General features: G+C 41.1%; 1 protein-coding gene across 1 annotated transcript in view; it reads left to right on the forward strand.

Annotated features, from left to right (window-relative positions):
* The window catches only part of flt4 (fms related receptor tyrosine kinase 4), a 54,700-nt gene that overhangs the window by 3,016 nt on the left and 30,247 nt on the right, over positions 1 to 21,437 (forward strand). Inside the window, exons 2-3 of the mRNA XM_080502740.1 lie at positions 18,392 to 18,488; positions 21,120 to 21,394. Of these exons, the coding sequence (XP_080358866.1) occupies positions 18,392 to 18,488; positions 21,120 to 21,394 (372 nt within the window). The remainder of the gene's footprint in view (positions 1 to 18,391; positions 18,489 to 21,119; positions 21,395 to 21,437) is intronic.

The following is a 21,437-nucleotide window of genomic DNA, read 5'->3' on the forward strand; positions in this document are numbered from 1 at the left end:
GAAGAGACCAATTTGCCTCTTGACTCATTTGTATAACCCCACACTGAATTAATCAGACAAAAAGTCTTGTTTAAGAAGATTAAATACGACCCAAAATCCACTGATTTGTCTTTAACTTGAAGGTTTGTCTAATCCGTCTTAACCTCCTAAATTTCTCTGAGCGAAATGCCTGATGTTAAGGAGACACCTCTGGGTCTGATGCAAGCCCGATGAGAGCAGTGGCTTCCTATTATTATGACCACAGGGGAAGATTGAGGCAGAGTGGATTGTAGACCTGCCAACCCAGGAGTCATTGTCATTTGAGGCGGATAGAGGATATAATTTACACTACAGCTGCATTTATGAAGCTTTGAGATTTCACCGAGAGCCATTTTCTGTCATCTTCCTGTCACGCTCTGGTTGGAAAAACATGTGGTTCCGAAACATTTATCACACAGCTACAGAAATTCGGCCTTATTTAAGAAAGATACCGTGTTGCAACTTTGACTGTGAAGGGCAGTATTGAAATGAACTATGAGTCTCTGATTCATCTCCTTGTAATTTCCTTGTTTTTGTTTCTGTATAATTAGCTGTTGAAACCCTTCCCAAAAGAAAAAAAAATAGGAGAAAAAAAAAAAGCTTCTGAAAGTGAAATCTTTTTTTAAACATTAGCCCAAGAGCCAAATGCTCTCAAGCTTACTCTGTCTACTCTGCGCATAATATTGATGTTTCTTTCAGCAGTGTTTTTTATACGCATACCTCTGCTTGATCAGATCATCCCAGAAATCTGACTCAACTTTTGGTGTTATTTTAGTTGTCCACTTGTAGAGGTTAAGTTGTTTTAGCCAACTAAACCCGTCGATTCTCAGGGCTGCTCTCAGGGATTCAAACTCAGAACCCTGAGGAGTGGACCCACGGCGTCTGTCCTGGAATATCTTCCTCTATCAGTTGGAAAGCAGCTCGGTTTGAAGGAGGAATGCTGCCTCTGCTCCTTGTGGGAAACTGTTTTTTGTGGTAACGTCCAAATAAACGGCAAATCCGCTGCCTCACTCATCACTGGCATGGAGCAGCGAAGCCCCCTTTGGGCTTGTGGGATGTCTGATCACTCACATTCTCATCACGCCGAGGCACCAACATGTTGGGAGCTGAGAGATTAGCTCTTTTACACCAGGAATCTGCAGCAAAAGCCAAATATGTGTCTGAGTTGGTGTTAGATAGTTGATGAAAACCATCTGTGGTTTTTGTCTTTTTATTCCTCTGACCTCTCTTGAGTTTTTGGTGCCAAGCTATTTGAGCCATGTTAATCACATTTTGAATGGCAATGTAAATAAGATGGTCAAACAATCTGGTCCAGATAACATGAAGTTAGTAACCACTTTCCTCCTCCTTTGTTGGCACTGACAAGATTTGACATGTTTACTTATTCTTTAAACGATAAGTAGTTGGCCATTCATTAAACATTTAAAAATAAAAGACCTACATTAAAGCAGAGAAATGGAGCATGGACATTCGACTTTTACATTTAGTTACATAACTTCACTGGATCATGTAGTATCATACTCATGGTAAAGAGGTTTGAGTGCTAAGAACTCCTGTTGCTCCCAAGCTTTTTATTGAACATTCGACGGAACACGACATTTATATAAAGTGACATATGCTGGATTTTTGTGGGGAATTTTGAGCTTTCCTCGAGAATCACTGAAATAACTTCAGTGATCCTTTCACTTTCATTCTTATTCACAACAATAGCCACAAACTGAAGTCGATGTATGTCACAATTTTGAAGGTTTTTTTTGCCTGACTGTCCTGAGAAATACATTTTTTAGGTGTTACAATTTTTACAGTTATTTTTAAGAAATTATCACACGTTAAAATTAATTTACGATTACAATACAAAGGAAAAGAAAGGAAAGATTGAGAGGATAAAAAAAATTACTCTGACAACTGAAATCAAACATGAGCATCAGCCATTTAAGCACCAAATTATCTGTTGTGTTTTGCCGCCTGCAACGTTTGTAAAGGCTTGCTGCTGCCATCATAATCAAACCTGTTTCATCTTTCGGCTATTCAGTTCAGAGGGTTTCATGTGTATCATTTGCCTCCATCTTCCCCATCCTCGTGATCAGTTAGTTATTTTCTACCCTTCTCTCGCCCAATGAAAATCTGGGCATCATTATTTGTCACTTCGAGCTCAACCTCTAGTTTTATATAACGCCACGGCCTCAGAAACATACACAATAGCGTAAGTCACTACTGTCTCTCCCTTTCGCTCATGTGCTATGTTCCTGTCACTTATCAGCCCAGACACTCATTTCTACCCACTCCATCCTGACTACACTCACTCCGTCACCACTTTTGTGTCTGCTTTGTTGCTTTGGATGGCGGAACTAACATACTTCAACTCATCCACTATTATTCTTCCCCTCGTTTCGTCATCTTTCCCCCCAGCTACCTTTAATTCACACTCAAGTGTAATGGCTCGTCTCTGCTGACCTTTCTTTAAAACCAGTGACTTAATTTGAAGATCACAACAAGCGTTTTAAAATTAGTTCACACAAAAGCGACAGAAATGGGCATGTCAGGGTTGAAAAATGAGTCAAGTTGCTCCACCAAGCTGACCAATCACAAGATAAAGCTGCTCTCACCATCACTGAAATTATATGTTACAGCCACCACTGTATCTCAGTTTACTCAATCCTCGAGAGAAGCAGACTGACAGTTTTTGTCTTGTAAAGATGGATGATCCCAATAAATGAGTGTGCCTTTCATCACAGACAATTACTGCTTTCATTGCATCATATCACCACTCCGTCCTTTCGAAATCCAACACTGTTGTGTTCAAATGTTACAGTATAACTCGCCTGTTCAGCTACGACATGTACAAAGAGAATAATTAAATATTAAGAGTCCAGAGCAATCTCTTCATAGTAATTGTTTGCGTCCCTACTGTGCAAATCAAATGTCAGCCACAGCAGGAGCCGGTTTCACGCCATTTTCTTTGCAATTTGAAAACACTCACCAACACTTGGAGTAATTACCATGCATAAGAGATTTAACCTACTGATTCACCTCATATATCTCTCTCTCCCTTTCTCTCTTTCTCTCGCTGTCTCTCTCTCTCTCTTGCTCACGCATGCAGGCTTGAGTTTTAAATGCCAGTCAACACAAAGACAGTGTTTCTTGCTGCTTTGCTGGCTGAGTACTTGAACTCGGAGTCTTTTAGTGTGGCAAACCTCCCAAGCAAGAGCAAGAGGTCAAATGTATACATCAAAGTGCTTTTACCTATAGGAGATGAAAGGTCACTGCTGTTGTTTGCAGATTTCTATAAAGGAAGACTCCAACACATTTGTTTTTAATCTTTGAAAGAGAATTCAGGATGGATCAGGATAATCATGTCTTTGACATGCCAATGAAAAACTAATGACATGAGATTCATCAACCAATGGAAAGACATTTAGTGTGAGGCTGCTCTGTGGCATCTCGTACCTGACGACTGCGCTTGTACTCTGACAGTAACTGGATACTGGGGTGCGGTGGGTGTGACACACTTAGTACAACAGTTAAAAGTGGCTCCGTTGCTTAGAAACAAGCATCATGTAGAGCATTTATCAGTTTGACTCCAGTCAACGTTGTGATTACTTTGGAATGGCTCCTCAGTGTCCGCCAGCTGTGGTGCCTTGAGAGTCCCAGTAGTATTGGTCACTCTTGCCTTTGGCTGAGGGTCACTTGAGGTTCATGGGAAAGAGGCCATTGGCAAAGCCTGAGGAAATTGCCAGCTTCCCTCCCCTTTAGGTATTCAGCACCGTAATTGTTGACCCAGTACTCCCTATTTTGCCCTTGTTTTCGACAGCATTTCAAGTCGCCACTGTGATTTAGATCAGTGAGTGATCTAGCGCAGCAGCAGAGACTTGTTTATGGCCCAAATCTTCAGGAATTAGGTAACAAGCGCGATAATGGGGCTCCTCAAAGCTTAGACTCCAAACAGTCACAGCGTGAGTGGGAGCCTTCGAGCCAACACAGCAGAACTGGATTGTGCAAGTCTTTCCCGCTTGATTGTTTTTCTCCAACACAGTTGTAAAGGAGCTATTTCAGAAGTTTCCTAACAGAAATATCAGTGCCTGGAGCCAGGATGGAGCATGAGTATGCACATGGTTCACTTCATATGAGGGGATATCTCAGTGATAAAAATGATGACAAAGAAAAAAAAACAGTTGCCTCAGAGGAAGAGTATGAGCTGTCCGGTGTGCCTTTGTGGCAGGTACAGGAAGGTTTAGTCAGGGAAAGAGGTTTAAAACATAGGAAGCTGGCCCAGATGGCTTGTCGCCCCATCCTCAATTTCACAGCCCTCCTTGGGCAGGATGTTGCAAAGGCCTGTGTCTCCCAGTAGTGGAGAGTACAGGGACATAGTGGATGTCATCCCCCTCCATGTTAACAATGAAATCAAAGCCGGGCTGCCAGTCAGGCTGTCGCCTGGTGTTGGCCCGACCTTGTGCACAGATGACAGAGGAAGTGGACTTTATTTCTTTCAGAGGGAGAGAGAGAGAGAGAGAGAGAGTTGTAGCCTGAGGCCAGCTGACTCCACATCCAAAGAGCAGGTCTGTTTCGTGGCCTGTTTGGCCTCCTGTCCCTCACCAGATATATGAGGGCAATTTTATTCTGCTTCAGCTTTGGCCCTTCGCCAGATATCGTGTGACTGAGGTCACGGCGTTGCTGAAGTGTCACTTCCACTTCGACCTCAGACCGCAACCCCTCAGAAAATACGTTTTTGGAGTTTGCAATTTCCATTATCCAGCGTTTAACCTTTCATAATTTCATTTGAACCAAGTGTCAGTGCAGGTGCTTTTAAATCCAAGTGCCTCTCGAGGCAGTTTACTCATTTCTAACACATAACCAGAGCAGCAGCACAAATACCCTGCCATAATTACTCTATCTGCAAAAACCTGCATCTTTATTTCTGAACAGCTCCCCAGTCGCATCCTCTTTGCCAAACTAAGACTCTGAGAAAAGCTTTATTTGTTTACACAAGGCTGCTCTTTTCCTGTTCCTGTCATGTGACTGATCAGAGACAAAACTGCAGAGGAGCTCGGGAAAACACTGACGACAAAGTCTTCCAAGCTGTCCATGAAAAAGGGAAGTGGGAGAAGCACAAATGTGATAAAGAAAACAGGAAATTTGCTCCCAATGAAAAGGACGTGCTGGTTTTCACATGAGCTTTAATGTGACGTGCCATGCGCGGCGCCAGCAGAGAGCGGCACTTTTGTCTTACCTTTAGCGCTCACGGCTCCTGCCCGCCTTTCATCTGTGTGCTTGACGGAGAAGCTTTACATTTTTCACTGGCTAAGAAGTCCTTATAGCATGGTGGCTCCCCCCCCCTGTGTGTGTATGATTTATCTAGTCAGCAGGTGTCCTCCATAACCGAGGATGTCCCGTCGCAGTGACGAAACCACTCGCATAAGTCGCCTAAAGAGCTCAGCCAAGGATAATGCAAATATACACACACAATCATTTGAAGTGGCTTGAGTTCTGCCGTATAAATTACTGTAACGTTTAGTATGGAGTAACTCCTTACACAACAACCACATTGTACATGCGAGTACAAACTACCGTCTTCTTTATATAACTGCGGAGCAACAAACGATTTTTCCAATTTTCCAAATCTCGGTTACAGCTTCCGAGAAACTAACAGCCCCACTGATATGTTAAACCTTCCCTGTTGATGCCTATCCATTAGTTAGACCCAAGATACACATTTGTTTGATTTGTGGATTCCTACTGCGATTAAGGAACATTGCAGATGATTGAGAAATGTTCTGCCTTTGTGGCATTCACATGGCACAGCAGAGGATAACATAATAAATGTGAGTTCATGGAAAGATGGTTTAGATATGGATGGAAACATGTGAGCGACTTTTGTTAGTTGTCGGGAATAATGTGATAAATAACAAGTTACTGTAATGATACTAGCTTTACCACACTAATAACTGTTAACATTGCAACATTGAATGATATAGTTTGGCTCACTGAACGCTGCATGAGCTTGCTCACTCGCTCTCTCTCTCTCTCTCTCTCTCTCTCTCTCTCTCTCTCTCTCTGTGTGTCTTTCATACCTAAAAGGCAGCTCAAAGTGCTACACAATTTAAGGAAGAGAGATAAAAAATACATAAAAATTCAAGAACACAATTTCAACATTAATAGTGAGTAAACTATTAAAGAAGAGAAAAACAAATGAGCTTATGAAACAGATAAGAATCACATGCTGAATTAGTCAATGGTAGCTTAGTTTATTTGCCTTGCAGTTATTGATAAGCTTCTCTCTGGTAAATACTGTGTGCTGAGCCCGGTCGGGGACACTCATTACTCCTCCTCTGCAGATAAAAGGTCCCTCCAATGGGTCGTCAAGTCTGCAGAGAAAATCACCCTCCTGCCATCCCTGGACGATGTGGCTACCTCACATTGCCTCAGTAGACCACCAACATCACAAGCAACTCCTCGCACCATGCCGACTGTCTTTTGAATCACTGCTGTTGGGCAGACGGCGGCGAGTGCTAAAAACACCAGCCACCAGATTCAGAGGCATTTATTTTCTCCCCGACAGCCATCGTAGTCAAACCCACATAATAGATATATCACTGACTGCTATAGTCTGATCTGTTGCAGTGAGCCGCCCTCCAACAAAACAACACTGTTTTCCCACCGTATCCTCATGTATTTATGTACTTTTGTCCATTTTCCATTTTTCATTGTTTACCTCTCCTGATGTTTAATGATTTATGTTGCATTACTGTGTTCTTCAAGGTTTCAACTGTATGAATATAAAATCCAGTTTTGAAGCAAACTAATATCTCAATGAAATACACTTGCATAGGCTTGTCAGAAGTAACTGAGTATACTTGTTTCATCTGATGTCTTTTGTATTTTCCAATCAATGCTACGAAAATATCTTAGAAACTTGTGAAATTAAACAATTAACCAAATTCCTCTAATGTAATACATACAATTTAACAATAGGTCTAATTATCCAATCTAATCAAATGACTTAACTGTGTTTTCAGTGTAATAAACTAGGAAGAACAAGCACAAAAATAACCTCACTTCAAGTAGTACATGGCAATTATTTTCGCTCTCTTTTTATCTTTTAAAGCAGTATTTAATAACTATTTATCCGTCTCAATGCATATTTTGCAGATGACCTAATGTGCAATTTAACAGCAATATTTGACGTAGCTCATGTGTGTTATAAAACGCGAATGGAGCTGTCTTTTGCACCACTCAGACCCATATTCATTAGGCTTTTTGAACAAAGTTACTGAAGATCTTCCTCTGGCATGCTGTTTACACTCTCTGGTTGACAAGTAACGGGTCGTACGTCTTTCCTCCCTGTCAAACACGTGTATGAGCCCGACACATCAAAGTGCAGACTGATGCACATGCTGAGAAAGCGGGCCCAATTGCTCCTTGAGAAACACAGAATGTTAGCACTTGCTCATGTGTACATCTGGTTCCTCCATTAGTGCACAGGCATGCAGGCTAGAGAAGACAGAAAAACAGCTGTGGGAACTCATGTGTCAAAAATGTAACCATCTCTTTATGGTCACTTGTCATGTATCTGGCTTGTTTGAGTTCACTGAATTGTCCTTTCCATCTTTTACAAATCAGTTCTTTATCCAGTCATTCAGGAGAATCTTACAATTTTTTTTAACCTTTTGAAGTTTTTTCTGTAGAACCAGATGGATGTGGTTACTCTCGTAACTCCAACAGTAAACTTGTACTTTCACAGCGACAAAGAGAAATCACCTCTATACAGCAGCAATCAAAAAACGGCTTTTTGAGACGTCTCTGTGATAGAAATGCTTGTCAAATAGCTTTCAATGGGCATTTCCTCTTCCACTCTTCTGTAATCGTTGCAGTCCGATTTAATTATCTTTTCCAACCCACGGAGATCAGCGTGTCAAACACTGAGAGCACCGCGAGCTGAATGACAAGATTTCTAAAGTCATTAAAGGCATTGTCACCTCAAGAACCAGAAATATGGAAAACCTACACAAGTCAACGCAGTGAGAGACTAACAGCGCAGCGCACATACATCTGAAGTTACACTCGTGTTTATATCCTCTGTAATCATACGATAACGTGGAGAGTGAGTCATCTTGGAATGATCATGTTTTATCTCTTAGGTTAAAATGTGACGCCGCTTTTTGTTGGTGGAGGTTCATATCCCAAAGCTGCAGCTTATCTTAACAGCACCAGCTGGAATCCCTGGGAAAAGAGGAGAACCGAGCTCAAATATTTTTCTGGCTCTTTGCCCATGTTCACATTTGTAAAGTGGTTGTCAACGAGCCAATCGCCATTCATTCAAATGTTTTTAAGGTCAAAGGATTAATTCTGGGTAGATAAGTAGTCTCTGAATGATGGAGTTCAACACAGAGACTCACCTGCAAAACTAATCGAACCAACCAATCGCTTTTAACACTGAATTTGCATTTTTTATCACATTTTTAACAAACTTAACACATTGCAGTTAATCCTCATGTATGCTTGTGTTTCCCATGGCACTCCCCCTCCCCTGCGTGTTTCAGAAGCCTCACGACTCCAACACACCAGGCTGTTGTTGGATGCCAGCAGAGTTTGACTGAAACATCTAAAACATGCAGGACACTGAGTCTCGAGGACCGTGATTGTAAGCTACTCCTGTAAACCATGTAGCTGGATTTCACATTTTTAAATAATGAACTTCTGTTTGATCCTGTTAAGTCTGTATATGTAATCTACAGGCAACAAATCTGGGTTTATTTATTTATCACAAATAAACATTAAAATTGAATGATGGGTGCATAATATATATTAATCAGTGTTTCATGATTGCAGTGCAGTGATAACATAACAGCGGTTACTATGACAGCGTGATGGTATAAAGACATTTAATGAACTATAGATGTTAACTATGATGGATTTTACAACTCACCAACAAAAGTCTGCTGATTGACTGAATTTAACATCTCAAAGAAATATGGTAACATCAGTGGCTCTTTGTCAAGTTGACTTTATACAAACCCACTTTACACAGTTAAAGAAAGTTCAGTCATTGTTTGAATCCTCCCACCGAGGCCAGGGGCAAGGGTTCATGGTTTTGTCCAGTCCTTTCTTATCCATGACGTACACAATCCAGAGTAAAAGTTTAATTAAATGTCCAAGGTTGTTTTTTATGCTTTAATGTCATGTGAATTCCTACTGAGACCTGGATCTATTTTTTAAGAAGAGAACTGGCCAAGGCAGCAGCCATTGCAATATTTACAAGTCTGGAGCGAAGGCAAGGACTCCAGCCTGGCTTTCACACAGAAAACAATATTCAGGCTCAGCATGACACCAAAAGCATTGTAGCTCTGATGCTTTAGTAAACCAAACTGGGGTTTTGTTGCCTCAGTGTTTGATTCCCTCGAGTTCTTCGGGTTTCATGTTGGGTCATGTTGTTCATAGTTGAGGCTCTAGTTTCATGGTTTATGTTTCATTTTCATGTCATGCTTGTATGATTTTCCCACTTGTACAAATTCCTGTCTCATGTCATCGCTCTGCACATGTTAAAGTTCAAGTCTGGTTTCATGTTCCCTGTCTGCGGCCATGAGCTCATTCTGTTGTGAACCATAAGTGTTTCTCGTTTATTTACCCGCTACCTGTTTGAATATCCTACCTTCAGTCCTCGCCAGGTATAAGTAGCTGTGTTGTGTGTTTGTGTGCTGGTCCAGTCTTCGTTTTTTGGTCTTTTTTGCATGTCTGCTTAGTTCTCCTTCTGATTTTCACCCATGCCTTTTCTAGACTGTGTGTTTATGTCTGATTCGTTTTGCTGCCCGCCTTTTTGTGACCAGAGTAAATGGCCTGCACCTCCTCCCAAGCCTTCATTTGCATTCGCTGTTCATGCTCCTTGATTGATAATGTGTTTTATAGCACCACCAATGGAGAAAAACTCAATCAGTGCTACCTCTCAACCTTTATTCCATTTACTTGTTTCAAATATTCATGTTCAAAGCACTTTCTTCAGACAAGCAATAAAGTAAAGAAACATGACTCGTAGTAATTTGTTGTGTAAACCAATGTAGGCAATCAATGGGCATTTAATTCACCCATCTCCTCTACCGCTTTATTAAATTAGGATTTGTTGGAGTTGATCTTAGCTGATTATGGGTGAAGGCAGGTCAAACCCTGGACAGGTCAACAGTCCACTGCAGGACAACTTACAGCCTCCATTTAATCTCAAATGCATGCACGGAGAAAACTCTTGCACACACAGGTATAACATATAAACTCCAGACAGAAAGCTTGATTTTAAAAAGGAGCTGTCTCAGTATGATACAAGATTGCATTACACCAACTACAACACTTTGCCTCCTCTAAATTAAAATAATAAACTTATTGGCTTCAATTATGCATCAGAATGTCTTGAATAGTTTTTTTCTGACCTTGACATGCTCATGATGTGCATACTTAATGAAAAATACAACAGGACAAATACATACAGAATAATAAGTACGGTTATGTATCTGAAAATTAGTTATTTTCACTCTGATGACCACTAAGTAAAGTATATGTCACAATTCAGACTACTGGTAGTCCTTTTATGAACATAACAAAAGACTGTAATATTTACTGCATGGAGATAAATGTCTAACGTATTCTCCAATCATCAATATCTCATTGATAAAAGCCATCTCACATGTATGAGGCTGACGGGCTTCTGCCATTAAAGGCAGATAACTGGAGAATTTCAAGCCATTGATCCAAGCTGCTGTTAAGCAAACACACTGTCCATTTGTAGGTATATGAACTGACTTTCTTCCATCGAAAACTTTTGTTCAAGAACAATGCCCATACAACTTATGACCGCTGTTAATCTTTATGTGCTTCACAGTTTAATGCACATTAAGATAAATGAGCAAACTCAGTGATAACAGTCATAACAATCTGTCATGAAAAGCAGCATGAAAGTTCACAGCAGAAAAAGATGTTTATTATCAGGACAAGATATGCTATCTGCCGCGAACCTCTCCGGATTGATGTGTTTGGTTTTCTTTGGCATTCACCTCATATTAACGGTACATTAAAGCAGTGTGGGCTTTTAAGTGTGTTTGACAGAATGCAAACACTCACTAATGGCATTATATATCTGCTTAAACCAGTTGCATGGCTGACAGGCTGACCGGGTCCACATACCATGAGTCTTGACAGAGAAACTCAGTGTATACATTATGCCGTACATCCGTACGGAACACATTGACATCTGGCAGTAGACATTTCCATCAGTGAGAAACATGGGGCGAAAGTAGCTCCAGGAGCATGATGCACAGGCGTCACCTGCATTATATAAGACACTGAAATGCCCTCTTCCCACCTCTTCAGTCTGAAGTGTCCAAACAGCAGAGAGGTTGATGAGTGTTTTGGCCCCGCCGACACGTTGAAGCTCAAACACAATAATTTTTGGAGCACCCAGCGATCCTTTGGCTGCCCTTTCCCTTTTGCTGTAGGAAGTACACAGTTGCCGCTGCTTCAAAAAGGCACAAAACATCAATAAGGACAATTCACACCCTGGACACGCTCTGCTTGAACTGCTGCCGTCAGGCGGACGATACAGAGCTCTAAATTCAAGGACAAGCGGATTCAAGTACAATTTCTACCTAACAACAATCCTCACATTCAACACAGAAAAACACATTTGATTCGCAAAATGTTTTATAAGGGATTAGTGAAATGACACAATGACAGCTCGTCTGTGGGTAATGGGTGTCTGAATATGTTCTTCCTACCTTTTTTATTTGCTTTTAGTAGATTCTCTGCATTATGTACAGATTGGATGGCACTTTTAAATTTGGTTATACTTGTTACATTGACAGATATTCTATTCTATTCTATTCTATTCTATTCTATTCTATTCTATTCTATTCTATTCTATTCTATTCTATTCTATGTCACTACTGCCTTCATTCAGCAGTTCAGACCATGCCACTCAGTGTTGCATAAGAAATCCAAAATAGTGACAAGCAATGTGTTGCACATCATTCTCTTAACTGACCCTGAAAATACACTGTCAGAAGAGCTGAGCTCAGAATGCACAGGAAGCACTCAGGTAACCTGTGTGGGTGTAAAATCTTTGTGTCCCTCTGCGGTGAGCCAGTCTCGCCATTTGCGTTTTCAGACAGACAAAGTTGAACTCGTCGGTTATATCGCAAATATTTCCTTTTTCAGGTTTCCCCAACAAACGCACCACCAGCATCTTGTTGTTTTATCTCCCGGGACACGCCAGTCAGTCATGACATTTCAGAAAGATTTACAATTTGCATCCTGTCTGTCAGTGTGCGATTTCCCGGCAGATTGGAAGGGAAGCATCCATCACCCAGACGCAGCTACAATAGATGAGTACAACTCATCCCGTAGCCTCTACATTAGTCTTCTCACTGATTTCTCCTGTTTTCTGATCATGCTTACTGTTATTCTTCAGGGACTTTTTGAAAATCTACACTGCTTTGCATTCACGGGCTTGAATGTTCCATTTATATATGTTTGGTGATGTATTTGTCTTCTTTTGCATTCAATTACGAAGCCATGGTGTGCACATTCGTAACAGCAATTTTGAAATTATTCTGACATCTGTGAACGCGGGCATTCATTTTCTGATAATGTTGGCGTGTGTGTGTTATATATTTGATATTAACTACAGCCAGGCTTCATCCACAACAATAAATCATGCCATTTGTCAGACATTCTTTTCTATTTAGCTTTCCAAAACAGATAAATATACGTTCCAGAAAAAGTTAATCAGGATCATTCATCTTCATTTTTGCGTCATTTGTTCCGACTTTCTCATTTGCCACTTCACAGGGTTTAGGTTGGGCTAAATTTAGTCTCATTAAAGTATTTTGTAATGGCTAAGTGGTTGTTGCGGTCTTAGATAAGACTAAGAAAACTAAGAATGGAAGCAAGTGAGGTTAAAAACAGCCATCCTGTGCATTAGTGTTCTCAGTCAGTCTCCATTATCTCTGTCACAACCCACTGTATTTCTCTTTTCACTGCAACAGCTATTCCTCACACAAATTCAACATGTTGACGTCAATAAAAGGGTAACAACCTGTGTTTGATGATGTTATCAGATACTTTCTTAGTTGCACAACCAGGAGATGAAACAGCTTCAGTTTTTTGGTGAAAGAAAGAAAGAAAAAAAAGCTGAGGTCTCTCAAAGTGAAGTGGCTGTATACTCAAGCTGTTTTTCTGTCTCTTTTTTTGGTCTACACTGAACATGTCTTGTTTGTCTTCAGTTTGCTACTGATGGTTGGTTGAGTAGGGAGAATATGTTTGAGCATTGTTGTTCGTGGGAATGTCTGCCGTGGTTGTTAAAGAGCAGATTGGCTCTTTCTGCTGTATATTACTCCTTTCCTCTCCTCTATCCCCATCACCCCAACCCGTCAGCAGAACGCCACCTCTGAGTCTGGTTTCTGCAAAGGTTTCTTCCTGTTAGAGGGAGATTTTGCTTTCCACAGTCACAATAAACCTGCTTGCTCATGTGGATCCGTTGGGTTTTTCTCTCATAAAAGCACAGAGAAATGACTTGTATTTGGTGCTATATAAATAAATTGAATTGAATTACTGGGTGCGCTTTGGAGGCGTGCGCCTCCTGTGGTCAACATGTCCCCCCTTATGCCTCATCATGTTTACTGCAAGAGGATCAAGTCAATCTCTTCTGCATAATGACAAAGTGAATTCACGATTAGATCAGACTAGAAAATGTCAAATAAATTCATTTTTAAATGTTAAGTAATGAAGAACTGTCACCTGTTAGTGTTAGAGGGTGAAACTAATGTGGTTAACTCTAAAGTTAATCTGCTCACGGTGTGCCTCATGTCCAGTAGTATAATATATTTTGGTTAGATGTCAGACTTCCTGGTTTTTAACAAGGCATAAATGATATCAGTTAACGGGTGCTGGATAGAAGCTATAAAAACGATTGTGAATCTCTGCAGCTCGGACATTTGTTGTGTCACTGCACTTTATTTTGTCTTCATAACTTTATTACATTTTTCATTCAATTCAGCAAAACTTAATGTTTTGATAACCTTATCAAGCTTTCTTCTTTCTCAACATCGCTGTTTTTTTTTTTTTTTTTTACAAACTAATCCACTTTCCTCTGATGTCATCTGCTTAGATCATCCAACGTACCACAGCAAACGTCCCCATTTCTGCGAACAATCACTAATGACACTCTGTAAAATTTCCTCAAGAAAGTAAAAGGCCATGACACCAGAACCAGGAGCTACAAGTGTGAAAACCTTTAGTGTTGACATGTATTGGATAATTGCCATGAGTGATTTATATCATAAAAGATATTTCAGTCGAAAACACAACATAGCCCAATAGGTAGAATATTAACTCACACAGATTTAAAGTTTTAAAGTTGCCAAACAAGGTTTATAGTCACTTGTACTACACGATCTCTGGCTTGGCCACCACATGTGTTTTGCACAGGAAGACCCGCGCTCTCAATGGAAAGGTGTGGGAGGTCTACAGATTGGATCAGGACTCAGTGAGGTGGCCTCTTTTGTTCGCCTCCCTCACACTGTGCAAAGGGCATTTCTTCCTACTAAAATAGTGAAAATGGGAGCTGTCCTGACAGGAATTTCCTTTCTCACTTTCCCCCCCTGTCCACAGCTCTTGGGGGGGGGGGGGGGGGGGGGGGGGTCCCATCTTGGTCCCTATATATATATATTTGCCTGCCCTCTATTAGGCTTTACTGCCTCCTATTTCCAAGGTGTGAGGAAGAGTGGCCACAGCAGTGCTGTGTGTGCAGCGGGGAGGGCATGGGACTGAAGATGGTGGAAGGTTCACATCAGAGCTGAGACAATATGAGGGGGAAACTTTGCTTCTCGTCTGAGGCAGTGTGAAACATCTCTGAAAGAGCGGGGAAGGAAGACCCTGCTGAGAGCCAAGCTGGGAATGACTCATGGATGGCCACGACTTCCCACTTCAACCTTCAATATGTTTGTTTTCTGTCAGCGGGAGGATATTGGCTCATATTCATCCAAGTTTTATGGTCTGAGCATTGTGTGGGTTTTGAATTATTAAATGCATCATTTTTTTAATCTCCTTGCAAAGACAGAAATGGACCAACCATTTAAATCTCAAATATTATGACTTTTGTCCTCATTTTTCTATGATGAGCATGAAAGAGGGTCAATACCCATGGCACTCATTCACAGTCATTTTTATTTTTTAAAGCAGCTGCTTTTTTTGCTTCAGTTCCAAGAGGCAAATGAGAATACCGATACAATACTCATACCTATAAAGTGACTACGAGGCTACAGCCAGCTGCACCATCTGTTTAATTTAGGATAGCAAAAGGCTGGCGACCTCGGGGACGCAGCTCTCTGCGCTCTGTCCAGAAGTAATCCACCTTTTTCTTTTTTCTTTCCTTTAAGGCCCACTGCAAATACAAAGAAGACAAACAATCAGAAAAAAAAAAACAAACACCACACTGCAACAGAAGTAACCTTCAAATGCTATGGTTCCAAGGGAGCATTAACAAGTGCTGGACACAGCTGGGACGCTGTTGTGTTTGTGGTTTTGGCTTTATGTTTCCCTGGTTTATGATTCATAATGCTCCCAAAGATTGACAAAAATACCTGTGTTGTTGGGGGAAAAAAAGACAGTTATTCACCATTGTATGTTTATTACATGGGTCAGATTGTGCAGATATCGTCTTTTAACCCTGCGATGTGTCTGTAATTGTTTTTCGCTCTGTATTTGCGGCATTGTGCGGAGCTCATATTGTTTTGAGCAATTCTTCATGACAACATTGAGGGAATTGATTAAAATCTGAGAGCTTAGAAGCAACAACAAAAAAAAAAACCCTACAAGTGTTACAGTTTGAAATAAAATATACTCATTAAATATTCATAAAGTAAAATACATAAGATGCTGCTTGGGGTTTCATTCTGAGAATACAGATAAGAACCTGGTCTTGATTTTCTTCGCTAATCAGCATGTTCCCTGGTGTGACCCAATCCTGATTCACAGGGGGGGCTCTTCCAAGCACATTTCGAACATATCTCTACTCCCAAAAAGGTGTTGCAAATAAAATTTGTGATAAACCTCTGCCAAAGCCTGATAGCAACTTTTTCCTTTGAATCCGGTACAATGGACATTAATTTTTTCTTTCAAGTGACAATCATGAAAATCTTCCCATGTGTCGCCTCCCATATGGGGGAGGAAGAGTAGTTATGGGCTCTCTCCAGCATGAATGGTCTATAGGAGAAACAACCACACGTGGATGGCAGATAAATACATGGAGTCATTTTTTTTGTTTTTTATCACTATATGTGCCACAAATCCCTTTAATCATTCACTATATGACACTTCTGTGTGGTGAACTCAATGGCAAATTCTAAAAAGAAAACGTATTACATTACTTGGGCTCTTTAACATGAATATCTGTTCTTTCCTTCTGCATGATGTTTAAATGTTGGCCATTTATTATACACTAATTTACAACATTTAGTTGTAAAAGAAGAATTTGATGGTATCGATGAGAATGATGGGATCTCAGTTATCCCCCATCTCACCCTGTGTCTGCGTCCACAGGAAACTGAACTTCACGTTGTTCCCATTGCAGGCTGAGTGTCTTCCATTGCAGCTGCTCCTATTTGTGTGTGGATGTGCTTTAAATGGGTGATAAAGGTACCATGTTATCATAATTATGTAAATCAACATCTTGCACTGTTTCTTAGTTACTTTGATTGCTCTGGTTCTCCAATTTGTTTTCTCTTACAGGATGAATGAATATTTGACAGATTGTGATTGTTTCTTTTTTTTCCTTTCTTTCTTCTGTTCTGAATGAATAAGAAATGAATGTCCCTGTGTGATAAAGGAACATTGTTTTCTTTTTCATAATACATTGTGAGACTCCTCAAGTGGTGCCTATAGGTTATAGTAATGCATACATTCATATGGCACAGTGAAACAATGAATAACCTTTGCAGTGCCACAAATGGAGAAGAGTTATCGACACAGCCAGCAACACATATCTCGCTCAATTTAAAATATTGCAAATGCAAAGGCGTTACCCTGTAAGGGGTGAAATCAGTCAAGATCGCTGCATTCATTCATTAGCTACATTATGACGCAATATACATTTCTTCAAAAGAAAATCTTGGGTGAACAGCTTTGAGTAAAAGTTTTTTATTTCTTCCTGACCTTTGAAAGTCAAGTGTATCTTTGATGTTTTTAACTCTTTGCAGTCTGAGAGGGAGCCTTTTCTGATCAATCTCTTTCTGCGGGGTTCAACCTTCACTGCAAACAAGATTATCATAATATTTACATCAGAAAACCTTTGCTGCACTGTGCTCAGGGAGCAGCAGAGCGTGTTGTTGGGATGGGGTTTGTGTACAAGATTAGCAGCTGTCCAAAGCTTGGGGTTTTGATTGGCAGCAGGTCACGGCTCTTATGAAACAACTCGTTGTTTTCTTCCTGCTCGCCACCCAGTCGGCTGGTCGGGTCACACCCATTTGAGGATGCGTGAGTCATTTATGGAAAAAAATTTGTATGTTTTTCTTCTCGTATTCAGTTTTGACCCCACGCTCTCCTCTTTGTCTATGAAATGAATTATATTGAGCTGATACATAGAATTATTATAATGTATTCTCGCAGCTGTTTAAGATGCTGGCCCATTTGTCCTTGAATAATCGGAGTTGGAATTATTCCAATCTACAGCGTATGAATTCAGTGCTCACATACCACCGTCGTTTTCAAGAAAACTCCGTCTACAGAATGACCATTTGTGTCTCAAATGCAAAAAAAAGCCTCTCGACTACCTTGTCAGTCTTTGCTACCACTGTGTGTGTGTTTTGTTTTCTAATGATATGCAGGTGCCACATACAGTAAGTCATGGTGACACTTTTATATATGATAGACTGTCGGTGTGGAGTCAGGCTAAGAGCTAATAGCACCCTGAGGGGACTTTGGGATGGTAATGACATTCAAGACTGGCTGTATTAAGAATGCATGGTGAGGTGAATGCATTAGTAATGAATCAAGGGCAAATGGTCTTTGGAGCTTATTCAGGAACAAAAAAAAAATAAAGGAAGCAGGGAGCACAGAGCAACACTACTTCATGAGTGGGTCATGATTCCTCGAGATGGGTGTTTTTCAGCATCCGGGGGCCGAGGCTTTTGCTGCATATTGCCTTACAGCTTGTAAATGTAATAAGCAACGTGTCCAATTTCAGATTCCTGGTGCGGTTTGTGGATTTGACAGCCTACAAGAAGCTTTGGGAAAAAACAACAACAATAAAAAAAACAAAAAACAACAACCCAGAGTTGGTCTGGATGGACCTGTGTAACCTGAGCCTAACACAGATGCTGGTTTTGTTCTCCCCCTTCAGGTCTGGTGATCGGCTTTTCTATGACTCCACCTGTCATAGACAACACCAAAGGCGAACTCGTGATTCCAGTTCATGCAACACTCACTGTTACATGCAGGTATGTGTGTGTGCGTGCGTGCGTGTGTGTGTGTGCGTGCGTGCGTGCGTGCGTGCGTGCGTGCGTGTGTGTGTGTGCATGGCACACTGTTTAATCTTCCAATGAATGAAAATATACTAGAGAAAACACACATAACCTTCCAAAATGCAGTGTCCTACATCTTGTACGCACATGACAGTAAGTGATGGTGACATCATACCCTTGCACAACTTACAGGTACACCGATCAGCCATGCCATTATGACTGATTATGCCTTTATGAGGACACTTGTCAGTAGGTGGGGCATATTAAGCTGCACAGGAACTCAAAGTTTGTTCTTGTAGATGTGTTCGAAGCAGAACAATGCAATAATCCAGACAACAATCTCCAAAACTGCAGCTCCTGTGGGGTGTTCCTAGTCCACAGTGGTCAGTATCCATCAAAGGTGGCCCAGGAGAAGCAGTGAAGCAGCAAAAGGAATGATGGGTGGCTAAGGTTCGATGGTGCTCCGTGGGGAGAGGATGCTTGCCCGTGTGGTCCAATCTCACAGACGGACCACAAATTACTGCTGAAGTTTGTGCTGCTTCTGGAGTGTGGTATCAGAATACAAAGTGTGCTAAAGGAATTCTGGAGAGGAGCTCAGGGGAATTCACTGGACTCAACGATGATGCGGAGACTTTATTACAGATGGAGTTCAGATATAAAGTATATCTTAGAGAACTGAGAGAGAGGAGTACTACACAGAGGACTTGCTATCCCAAATCTACCAAGCCGACCTTCAGGGAACATATTCGTGTATAAAGCTATGGCATACTGAAAATAGGCTGATATTAGATAAGGGTGTGAATAGATGTCCTGAGGATGCGTTGTCTCAGTTAAGGACACAGAGAACATGTTTAAAGAGATAGAGATCTCTCAAAGTGGAGCAATTTGTTTTTTTCTTGTGGTGGACAAGGTCGAAGGGCTGGAATTGATTGAGTTTTCTGTCATTTCCCCCCTTTTTGATTGAGTGATCAACAGTGTTTTACCATAAAACTAAGATGCGTGATCATGAAGCCACTCAGGAACGCTCCCAGAATGGAAACAAGTTGAAAAGAAACCAACTCTAAATCTCTTTCTGCATCACAATTTGTTCTTTATTGCGCGTCTAAAAAGGGCTGGAATTATGCAAAGAGTACATTCATTTCTAAATAAAAGTAAATCAAATTTTCAAATACAATCTACTTGCATCTGATGTTGTGCTTATTCTTTTATTAGATTACTAATGCTGATAATGAGCCAGTAATTATAATAGAATGAAAACTACTTGAGTTCATTTTCGGTGCTAAGGAATCACATTTTCTTTATGCGTATTTTTTCAGCAGTGACACTCATTGTGAAATATTGCATGCAGTTTGCAACTCATTGCATGACCACAAACTCAGTGTTTGGCACAACCGAAGTACAAATTTTGGTTTGAATAGCAGACTTTTCACATGATCATATATTGATGTTACCAGCAATCAACATGAAGCCTTTTTCAATGTTTTAAATTGTGATATTCATATCTAGCTTTGGACTAAAGCTTATTTAACTCATTGAAATCCATTGATATTCAATACAAAAGAAATTCTTCCTGCATTGATGCATTGTGACGACTGAACATTTTCGCCTTCTTTCATTGTACCTCAGTTTTACTCCCAAACCCACAAATTACAAGTTTCGAGACATGTTCAGATTAGATGATGAGTTCAAATTACAAAAAGCTGTTGTTTAGGATCCAACATATTCCAAACCATACCCAGAAGAGGCCAACTCCCCAAGTAAGATTCTTTGTTCGAAAGCTCAGTGAGCTCTGATTTAATTGAGCCTGTGCAAGATATGAATTTGCTCATAATAAACATCTTTTATCCTTATGAAATCTCAGCTGCATTGTACGCTGCCAAGCTGTCATTCCATTAACCATTTGGTTTCTGTGGTCAAATGGAAGAAATGCTGTCTTTGGAAAGCCGGTGATACTTTTGGACTGTCGGTGCAGGTCTTAAGTAGTTATTTGTCTAAAACCTTGCATTGCTGCATGGCTGAGAATCAATCAGTCAGACCCATTTTAATTTGTTTAAAGTTTTCGACAGATTACTGCAGAGGACCCAGGTAGACAGGCGTTATTAACAGGGCCGGGAAACAACCTGCAGCTCATTCCCACTGTGCTCTGTCATTTTCTGTCATTTCCAGTCATCACATTTCAGCTCTGCACGCGCTCTCTGCAGACGTGGGCATTTGTATTTGGTGGAGGTCAGTGATGAAAGCAAACATATCAGTTCTCAAACAGTCATTATGGTTCACCTTAATCTCATTCATAATGCCCTCAGGTTAACATAACTGAATTAAATTTACAAAGCAAACAGGGGTGTAGTCGCAGTACTGAGGGAATTTGTAGTGTGACACGCACGCAGGCACACACACACACACACACACACACACACACACACACACACACACACACACACACACACACACACACACACACACACACACACACACACACACACACACACACACACACACACACACACACACACACACACACACACGCACTGTACATTTGTATGCATGTGTCGTATACGTACCTGGTAATGATGCCAGATCTTTTCTCTTTGACTGGTTTCTGCTCAGGGGGCAGCGCACCCTGGCCTGGTCCTGGCCTGACCAGACCCTGGTAGGACAGGACCTAACAGACCGGGAGACCCAGCTGGCCAGCACCAAAGAACCCGGCCAGCAGACGGCCTTGATCAGCGAGTGTGCGGGGCGGCCCGAGAGGCAGTACTGCAAGAGGCTGGTCCTGCACGGAGCGCAGGGCAAAGACACGGGTTTCTATCGCTGCTACTACAAAGACGTCAAGGCCATCATTGACGGCACCACTGCCGTCAGCGTTTATGCCTTTGTCAAAGGTAGTGACGTTCCCTCACACGCATAGACACACTCACAAACACA

This window comes from Blennius ocellaris (assembly GCF_963422515.1).
Source record: "Blennius ocellaris genome assembly, chromosome: 9".
Lineage (NCBI taxonomy): Eukaryota > Metazoa > Chordata > Actinopteri > Blenniiformes > Blenniidae > Blennius > Blennius ocellaris.